This window comes from Parasteatoda tepidariorum, chromosome 7, assembly GCF_043381705.1.
Source record: "Parasteatoda tepidariorum isolate YZ-2023 chromosome 7, CAS_Ptep_4.0, whole genome shotgun sequence".
Lineage (NCBI taxonomy): Eukaryota > Metazoa > Arthropoda > Arachnida > Araneae > Theridiidae > Parasteatoda > Parasteatoda tepidariorum.
The window spans coordinates 29,773,965-29,784,884 of record NC_092210.1 but is presented as its reverse complement, the minus strand read 5'-3'; the positions used below and the strand labels follow the sequence as shown (position 1 = coordinate 29,784,884).

General features: G+C 28.3%; 1 protein-coding gene across 1 annotated transcript in view; it reads right to left on the bottom strand.

The window, feature by feature from the left end:
- Positions 1 to 502: 502 nt before the first annotated feature.
- LOC107446818 (glutamate receptor ionotropic, kainate 2-like) overlaps positions 503 to 10,920 on the bottom strand; it is a 104,498-nt gene continuing 94,080 nt past the window's right edge. Inside the window, exons 14-16 of the mRNA XM_071183227.1 lie at positions 2,526 to 2,776; positions 2,208 to 2,270; positions 503 to 1,313 (exon numbers count right to left, since the gene is read on the bottom strand). Of these exons, the coding sequence (XP_071039328.1) occupies positions 2,247 to 2,270; positions 2,526 to 2,776 (275 nt within the window). The 3' untranslated portion in view covers positions 503 to 1,313; positions 2,208 to 2,246. The remainder of the gene's footprint in view (positions 1,314 to 2,207; positions 2,271 to 2,525; positions 2,777 to 10,920) is intronic.

The following is a 10,920-nucleotide window of genomic DNA, read 5'->3' as shown; positions in this document are numbered from 1 at the left end:
GATGTCTTGTTTATACATTTAAGTTCACAGTAGACAAAAATACATTAAATATAAGTTTGAAACATATACTTTTACAGCAACAGTTGTTTATTAAATACAGCAATTGACAAATTTTAAGATAACTTGAGCAACATAAAAAAGATTTCTTCCCAGTCATTGTATGTAGCTGTGAATTATCTTACCCATCTTCTCCTTATCGAACTTTAATGCATCCAACAAACCTTCGTACCACATATACTATCCCCTACTTACTATTTTCAGTTCTTATAAAATTTAGAATTTATATAATTAGAAATAAATATGCCACTCTTTATTTGCATAGATTTCATTCTAATGTATCGAGAATATTTTCTGTAGCTCCCAATAATATAAATTTGCAAATTTTTGCTATAATATCTTACTTAACGATTTATAAAATTTTAAAAGCTGTTAATTTTGCATAAAACTTTAAAGTCTGTTGGTCTGCTGCATTATGCATGCTCAATTATAAAATTTTGATTGATTTTTGGATTAACTGTTGACCATGAATTTTCATTTTAATACTTTTTTATTGTTTAGTATTAACTTTAACTAATTCAAAATAAGTGAGAAATTTTATATTTAACATTTATGGGTATGAAATATAGCATGGAACACAGACTTCTTTTTTTTCGTTTAAGGAAAAAATTTTCAAACATGGTTCACTTTCTTCCAAACAATAATTTTTCAATTTCGCAATTATTTGCTGTTATTTAGAAATAGGTGAAACTGTAATTCGTCGTTGAAATTTCATACGCGTGAAGACACATATAGCTGAAATTCAAGTTTCTTTTTAAGTAATATAAAAATTAGACGAATTACTGAGCATAATTTCATTTTGAAATATTTTCAGCACTTTAATATTGTTTTATAGTTCTGAAACATTTTTTTAAAATTTTCTTTAACTCTAGTCACCTTTCATGCTTTATTAAAATGCAATTGAAAAGTAAGAACTTAATTTAGGTCTAGTTGTCAAAAGCAACTTGTTGTAAATTTAAAAAAAATACATTGAAAATATTTTTTATCAAATTATTTCGAGATCCTTAGAAATAAAGTTGTAACAAGATTTGAAGGTAAGTATTCAAGTATTATTTCGTACAAACTATATCTCTAACATTTTGTGGAACACATATTTATTCAATGTGCACCGCGCAAATCCTTAACGTTGTCATAACTTAATCTTAAAAACATTAACTGTCATTTTTTCTCCTTGAGCCCAAACATCTTGTTCTTCTCTTTATCTGAACATCTCGGAACCAGGAGTTCAACTTCAGAGGATTTTGGAATCAGTCAATCTAATGAAAAATTTCAATTGTTCAAAATGCAGCAAAAATTTTCATAAAAAAGTTCTGCCTAATCAATATGAAACAGAGATTTATACGCAATGTCTTTTATAATTATTGCTCTTTATGATTATTTTTTTAAAAAGAGCTTAATGATTTTAAGAGTATAAAAATTGCAAAAAGTTTCAATCATTTCATGTTCTATTCACTTGAAGCATGTCTTAAGGAGTTTCATTTTGAAAAGGATTTCAAGAATGAACTCAATTTCAAAAACAATTAGAATTATTCCAATTTATAACAGTTGATTTTAACTCAATTTGGCTAAAAATTATTAATATATATTTGCTAATACTATAATTCTATCGAAATATATTATCAGAGTTAAATACATAAATATCTAATTTATTGATTTCAATCTATCTTTTAATTCCTTTTGAATTGTATTATTTTGAAATATATTTAAGGAAAACAACATATTCTATGCTGAATACATCAAAACAAAAAAATAATTATGCACACGAAATGCTACAATGCCTTGCGAAAGATTTTTTCCTCGCCAAACAAAATTTTAATTTGTCATCACAAAAGTATGACAAAATAAAATGTCAGATTATAAGGCAATATTTTTACAGAACAATTCTTTCTGACATCATTTCTTAGACATGAAATCAGTTTTCTCCGCTATCCCATCTGCTTTATAACCCATGTTTTTCAATGCAAAAATTTTATGAGGATTTGTGACAGTGACTTTCATGCTAAAAGAATATTTAATGCTAATAGATATCGTATTATTAAAAATCGTATTATTTAAACTCATCTTTAGATAAAATTGTAATTTGTATTTTGATATAATGTGCTACTTCTTATGTGATGTATTCTAAAATATGAGGGAAAAATTATGCATACCTTTTCCACAATCAATCAATCTTTCAATCATTCAATCTTTCATTTTCTTCTTCGTCTTCTCCGCTATAAAAAGAAAAAAAAATTACTCTTATTAAAAAAGGAAAAATAGCATTGATAGAAAAAAAATTACTGTCAATGCTATTTTTCCTTTTTTATATGTTATTATGTTTACAAACCTTAGTGGGCACCTTATATATCATCAAACTTTATTCAATTGATAATTTAAAATGTTTTGATTAAATTAATTCCTTTTAATTTAATTATTATCGAAGGATAAGTTTCGACAAAAAAAATGAAGTGTCAAAAACATTTACTTACTCTACGGTGTCTTGTTTTTGTTATGAATTCAACGACCACCAAAACACAAGCACTTCCAGTTCCCGCTAAAAGAACTAAAAATATTCCTCCTACATTAACAAGACTGAGCTCGTTTGTTACTTTTCCAACTTTTTTCTCCTCTGGAGGACATGGGTCACCCGCTTTCCACCATCTCTCTTTCAAAGCGTGCAGGACACCATCCTCTTGTAGTCTTAAAATAACACTTGAGAAAGGAGTTGTATAAGGTGATCCTGCAATATTTAAAAAAAAATAATGATTTTTATGGTTATCAGGGATCCGAACGAAATTTTTAAAGGTAAATATGATGATATTTAAAGTGTCCAGAAATACTCGACACAATTTGTAAAAGTTTAAGAATTTTGTTTTGGAATTACATATCATATATTATGTTTTCCAAGTCCATCGCTTCTGGTTTTAGAGAAAAATTGTTGATTCTATTAATAAATCTATTAATTTTTAAGTAAACTTCAAAATAAATTATAGCATTTCTTAAAAAAACTTTAATTATTTAATTTTAATTTTCCTGTATAATAAACAGTTTATTTTTTATTTTTTACTAATTTTTTTGAAAGAATGGAATGGGCTCTGGCTTATGAACAGCCACCCTAGATAAATACAGGTAATACGTGTAGTTTTTAAAATTATGAAAGGATGTATGAATGAAGGATAAAGCCTGCAAACGGCTTTCTATCCATGTATGCAGGCTCTGATTTATAAACAGTCACCCTATGAAATGTGAGATGCTAATTAAATGGTTTATTCCTAATTTAAGTCTGCAATTTAAACTACAACAATGATTTATTTTGACTGTTTTTTTTTATTTATTTACTTCGGAATTTTAAAAAAAAATTATTTAAGATTTTTTATTTATTTATTTATTTTTCCATTATTAATTATATTTTCTTCCTATTAAGGATTTTGTTAAATAAATTTTCCAAAAAATTTTAATTACTAGATTTTTCTCATAGATGTCAGCACTGAAATGTTATTTGCTTCATATTTTTTCGACCAAATATATTTTTAAAAGTATTTTGTACGATTTAAGCTATAAGCACTGCTTAATTCTGTTCTTCGCGAAATTTTGTCAACTGTAAAATTAGAATATCAATTTATAAATTTTTTTTTTACTTTTGCTCCACGCCAGTAAGTTTATTTTCTGCTTTGTTTTATTTCAAATTCTATTTCCATTGCATTTTTATTTTTTAGCGATATAGACACATTATAAAGAGTAATTTGTATCTTGGAATAATTATACTTCATTCAGAAATATCGCATTTATCGTAATGAATGTGTCCTGATGAAGACCTTTACCTTTTCGCATTAAAAGTTCTTCAAATTTTATTTTATTATTATTTTTTTGTGTGTATATATATATAGAAATTATTTAATTAAAAATTTAATTTCAATTAATATGAAGTTTCGAAAAAATATTTTTTAAGTATATTCCAATTTTAATTACGCTAAAAATATTAACCAAAGTAATTAATCTACTAATATTTTCTTCCACTTACATATTTAAAAAAATTACAAATTTTGTTAATAATTCAATTTTTAACTAAATCAACTGAAATCAATAAGTTATTATTTTTTTTAAATTTTTCAAAGACAATTTCTTTCAATAAATATTCATTTGAATCTTTTATTTGCCAGCTTAATATATCTTACAACTTAAAACTTCCTACTACATTAAAACTTCTTATACTATTATATTACTATTATATTAACGCTTCTTACATGTAAAGTTACAAAGCAGCTTGATGAACTTTCGAACTAATTCCATCTATCTCCTGTTTTAAGTATCTGATTCTTTTGTATTAAAGTCCAAAGCCTCCACATGCATTTCCAGCATTCATACTTCATGATTCATACATTCATGCTCCCTACATTCATACCTCATACATTCATACTTCATACATTCTTACTTCATACATTCTTACTTCATATATTCATACTTCATACATTCATACTTCATATATTCATAAAGCTTCATAAAAATAATGTATAAATTTGTCGAAATAAATATGGATACATAAATGTAATTTTTCTAAAACCACTCTTTCGCAACGAAATTTTTGTTCCATTGATAATTGTTAAAAGGTAATGTTGTTGTTGCTGTCGTGTCCATGGATCTTCATATCATATCAAAGGTCTGGACTAATGTTAAACAACATAAATTGATTGCATCGCTTGCAATACTAACACAAGATTGGTACGTTTTGACTATTTGTAACGGAAGCATTATTTATTTGCAAGTATTAGAGCTACAATATATTAGAGTTATCATGCATTTTAAATTAGAAGGATACTTTAGTGTTATGCATATCTAAAGTAATTTTACTTTAAAGTTAAATGTGCATTTAATAATAAACACTTTATTATTACTATAGATGCACCATATCTGACTTACTCCTTAGGTTCTTGCAAAAAATATTTTAATATGTCCGGGTTTATATTTAGAAAAGTTAATCGGTGTTTTTAATAACACATGACATTGACTTTTCCCCGGAATTGATTATTTTTGAGTTATCAATCATTTCTTATTTATTTAAGAAATTATGCTAGGATGATTTTAGTTAGACCGGAAAAATAATTTAATATGGAAAAAAAAATGACAAGAAATATAAAATTCCTATCTTGTAATCTACCACAATTATAGCATATGAAGCATTAGAACATGAAATTCTTTGTCATTTTTTTTTTCTTTCCTCAGATATGTCTCTTTTTAACAAAAACTTATTATAGAAACAATCTTTACACCTTTCTCTAACCTGAAAAGTTTTAAATTTTCTAGTAATTAGTTAAGTTAGTAGATCTGGTTATTAGGCTACGTTGCAAAGCTGTACCATGGGCTGTCTGCATGGTCTGGGAAACATTCCGGAGATAAATGCAAAGAATTTGCCATCGCAATTTGATTCTCTGTAGATGGGATGGCTTCTCTACTTTGGTAGTCTGACGACCTGTGATTGACTTACGATAGAATAGTTTAACAAGGCTAGATATCGTGAATCCTTGGTCCCTAAGCGGGATAATCAAAGTGGTCACCCACCCACTAATTGACCGCAGGTATTGATGCTTGACTTCGATGTTTTACTTGGAAAGGTGTCTTTACGATCAGTTCACTGCGTTATTTTGGTTAATAAAATCCCCAAATATAATACAAAAATAGAATGTTTTTTTAAAAAAAGAAAATGATCTTGCAACGGAAACTTTAATTTTGACTATATTTTATTTAAATGCATACTAAAGATAATAACAGAGATTTAAAAAAAATAAGGACTGATTTCGACATATTTTTAAAAACATGTTTTTAATTTTGCTTGTTTTTGAAATAACTCTTTCTTACAAAACCAGTTTATCAAATTCAATTTAAAATACAATTTAAAATCAACCCATTTAAATGAACAGCAATTTCTCGTTTCATCAGAGAAATATTTTAAGAATACATTTTCAAAGCATATCAAAAGTACTGTTCGAATCGGGATTTCAAAAGACCTTAATCAGTTTTAAGTAAAATGTTGATCTAGCCAAAACCTCAAGCATTGCTTTAGGCATAGGCCTGGCGTGTTTCCTAATTAGAAATATCCAGAGGGGAAAGGGGTGGATACGTACGTATACATGACGATGCGAAATGATACTATCCTATCACTCGTTTGCTATTGGAAATCAATGACGTAAATCTAGGTGGGGTGAGGGGTTTTACAAGGTCCCCAGAAGTTATTGATTGGGTCAGCAGAAAAGGCTATAGTTTTATTTTTAGATCTTCAGATTCGTTTTCATCTTCATGAATGCAGATAAAAGTTTCAGAAAATATTCTGATTAAGGCACGTTAAAGGAAAGATAAAACTTATTTTAGAAACTTCAGAGTAATCAATGTACTTTGAAATAGTAATGAATTGAGCAGAAGAATTTGTATCCTTTTAGAAAATGAGATAGAGTTTTCTTGGAATATGATTACAATTCCTATAAATGTGTGCATTTGAATTAAACTATTTTATATAATAAATTGCTGTATACTCGTCTATACTTTTCTAACTTATACGTCCACATATTTTTCCTTTTTAAAACTTATTTAAATGAAATAATTTAAATATATGATTTTGGAAATAATTTTTAATTTCAAAACTGTTAATATTGTTTATAAATGTTTGATTACTTATTTAAATTCCTAAATTCACAAACTACTTTGTTTAGTTTCAAATACTTTAAAATATTTTAGATAAAAATGCGCATATATCGGTTTGTAGTTCTAATGCTCAAATATGTAAATTAAAATTGTAGTCTTCTAAGCCCTTGCAGATTGATTTATACATATATAAATACTTTTTAGAAGTTATTTGAATGAAATCATTTGGATATTAATCTTTTATAATAGAAACTTTACTTTAAAATTATAAATATTTGATTAATTCTTTAAATTATTTCATCTCATACACTTTTCAACATTTTATTGTTTATTTTCTAATACTCTGAAGTATTTATGGTACAAAAGCTCAAATGCCAGTTTGTAATCTTCAGTGCCGAAAAAAAAAGGAAATTAAAATTATTGTCTTCTTGCAGGTCATCCTTTTAGAAGCAATTTGTTTGTCATGCACTCATTACTGACAAAAATTTTATTAAAATGTTCAGCCTATGTGTAGACTTAGATTACGAATGAAACCGTTGAAATAAAGTTTGTTTATTATTTGTTCAAATTCATATGACATATCTTTTAGCTGGTTTAGGCATTATTTTGCATACTTTGCATTTACATACACTATACAAAATACCAGATCTTATTGCGGTGAAAAGTATCGAAACTCAGGGTACCGGTACATTTTACCGAAAATTCCGTTTTTACCGTAACATGTTACAGAACAAAAAAACTTATATTACGTAATTTTTACGGTAGCTATTACTATAAAATAACTGAATTATTCTAATTAAATGAATATCGCTGCAAATATTATGGTATAATATTTTATGGCAAAGCTGGATTTCTCCATAAAATGAATTTCGTGGATAAAAAACCTACAGTGCCGGTACTTTATATCGTAATTAGATCAAGATTTTTTTGCAGTGTACGGAAATTTAATTATGCTGAATGGTGAGCATCGATTGAATTTTATTTGTTGGTACTAACTTAAAAATATTTTACATTTTCAGTAAATCACTATAGCTGCTCCGTTCAGAGTTATGATTTCTTCTTAGCACTTCTCATACCCTATATTGGTAGTTTTCTTATGTCAGTAATATTCTACAATTTTTACTTACTGGTCCTTTTTTTCGTGATATTTAAGTTTAATGGAGTAGTATTGATAACACAATTTCCACCCCAAACTTTAGAGATGCGGATATTTCAAATTTGATTCCTCAGGAACTATTCTACCAATTTTGCACAAATTTTGTATTTTGCCATGTAAACATACTTATGTAAAAAATTTTGTACCTTATTATTCAAAATGCTTTCGACTATTAAAAATAAATATTTACTGAAATTCATTTTTACGTGGATTTTTCTTTGGACAAACAAGCTCTAGAGTTGTGAGCAAAATTTTTTCAATTCGCTTAAGAAGTTCTCAAGATATGGTGAAATACGCAAAAAGTAAAATTAACATTATGGGGTACAAACTTTGAATCGCTTTCCTGGTCAAACTGCGGGGACTATATTTCTCAGATTGCGGCTTCCTTTTTATTCTACCTTTTTTGCGGCTACCTATGTGAAGGGTCAGAAGTCCAAATCCGTTGAAACAAAGTATGTTTATTCAGAGAAAGTACTTTTTAGTGTCAGATTTCGTAATTTAAAGTATCATTAGCACTAATTTATTAGCATAGTTGAGGTCACTACCTCGAATCACTAAGATTGAGTCCCTAGATCATGCAGATCCGATCATTAGATCAAAAGTCATTCTGGATGGGTTTTTTTCTGTTTTTTTTTTGGTCACACTGTACATTATTTTTTTCAAAGCAATAAAGTTAACGATTTTTGTAAATATAAATATAACATTACAGTTGCAGTTAATACTTTATTTTGTAATTAACTTATTATACTTAATCTATAGTATAAAATTTGTTTCATTTTCCGCACTTTATTATTCATTTCTTTATTTGTTACTGTTTAGGACGTTCGCTTGTCTTAGATGAAGCATTTTCTGAGCAGCTCGGTTTTTTCTGCAATTGTCGATTGCATTTTGAACGGAAATGATAGCATGAAAACAAATTCGAACTATACAAAGTAAGATGTATTATATATGATGAAGAAAATAATCAGTGATTTAACAATGGATAAACATAAAGCAACATCCAATGAAGACTAAATGCCTTTTTAAAAAATAATGATTGAAAAATAGCTATCCTAAAAATCATGTTTTGATCTAAACTTGAATCCTCAAACATTGTTTTGATATTTTTTTTAAATGACTCCTACACGGAATAATACCATGATCTAGAGATCTCAATGAAGGATAGGACTAAGGGGATTATATTGTATTGAAGAACTAGTCACGTTTTCAAGATTCTTGGTTGCTATGGAGATAATATGTTATCTTTGTAGATGCATCAAGAGGCTATTTTGTGACTTGACACGGAAATCTCTGCCTTTAAAAGAAAACTTTGACATAAGTTTAAAATGTCAAATATGAGATATATTTTTCAGAAGAGTGATAGAAGAATATTTTTTCTTTTAGTATGCAAAAAATTAGGTATTTATTTACTTCCTAATTGTAAATGAAAAGAATGGAATTCGTGAAGAAGTAGGCGATGAAGATACTTTAAGTTATTAATTATATTATATCCTTATTATTTATTATATTTGCAAGGTTCGCACTGCACTAACTTGGTTGGCACTGTTTGGTTTTCGTAGATTTATTTTTTATCTTTTGGGAAAATATATGTTCTAGGTTTTTCATGTCCACATACTTTTAAACGAGATAAACTTCAGCACCATAATCTATAATGAAGATTTGTTAAAGTCATTAAAAATCATTTTAACATAAGCATTTAATAAAAAAGCAGAACAAGCTGCAATAAAAAATGCACACGATAATTTTACAACTTCTTGGAGTTACTGGGCTTAATTAATTTTCCAGACTGTTTTTTTTTTTCATCAGCAATGATTTTCAATTTTTTCACATAATATTAATACGAGGAATTTTTATGACTAACTTATTCATAATGACTGCCTAAGTGGCAATTTTAATGTAAATAAGATTGCTGATAAGGAAAAAGAATTTGTGACATCTTAAGAAACGTATATAGGTTGGAATTGCAAACCAATTCATCCCATTAGAGGACAAGAGAACAAACGCAAACTGAGGGTTTTGCTACCTATGCCTAGAAATATTTTGACGTTTATGAAAGTATTTTTATTGAAGAAAAAAAATATTTAACTAATTGGTAACCATAGATTGCAATAATAAAATCACAATTTCTCTCCATTTTAGTTATTGTCAATCAAAACATCATTGACAATAGAAGGGGTTGCTTCAGTGATTCGGTATGAACATTAGTGTCCCCATTATTAAATTTTATTTTATTTATAACCGGCGCTGAATAGTCCACCCATTTCTGAGCTTGAGCTATAAATGATCAAAACCGTAACTATGTAATTTTGAAGGTTACCTGAAAGATAACTGAAATGCTGGATTGGAGCAAGTCTACGTGGAGGACTTTTTGATGCAGCTAACCCGTACTCGCGTTACATAGAGGTGAGAAAAACGGAAACCTCCCATGGTTATCTCGACGGCGAGGAGATTCATTTCCTTTATTCGTCTACCACTGAGGATATTTTACATCAGCATTGCGGTAAGTGCGAGCCACTAGCGGATTTCTTATCGACCAGCCACAGCTGGGATTCCAGCCTGGATCACCTGATAAGAAGGCGACTGCTCTATCTCTAAGCTACCACTGCTCCTATCATAAAATTGTTAAACCCACTTCCTCACTCATTGGATCTTTGCCGTAAACCTCTAATAAATTCAGCTGGCTTAACTCTTTTACCGTTTAAAATCCACAGTAGAGTAAGCACTTAGCAGTCGGGGAATTCGGCAATAGTCTAAAACATTTTTAAAGCTCATAAAAGCATGCAAACACAATACAATCTAGCTGTGATGGGAGAAGTGGACAGACACTATCCAAAGACATGAGTGCGCAATAGCGTAAAAGGGAAATTGAAACAGCGGTATTGGTTGAACGGAATGGTGCCTTCGTTTCAGACAATCCTCGTAATTCTTACTATAAAGTGAAATATAAAGTTTAATTAGCTTTGAAGAGACTAAACTTTTAACCATTCATCTGACTAAATTATATTTACTATATTTTTAGATTGTAACTTTCTCCCCTTTTCCAGAGGGTCAAATACCCGAAATCAACGAAAAAAAGGAATGCATTATTAAAAATT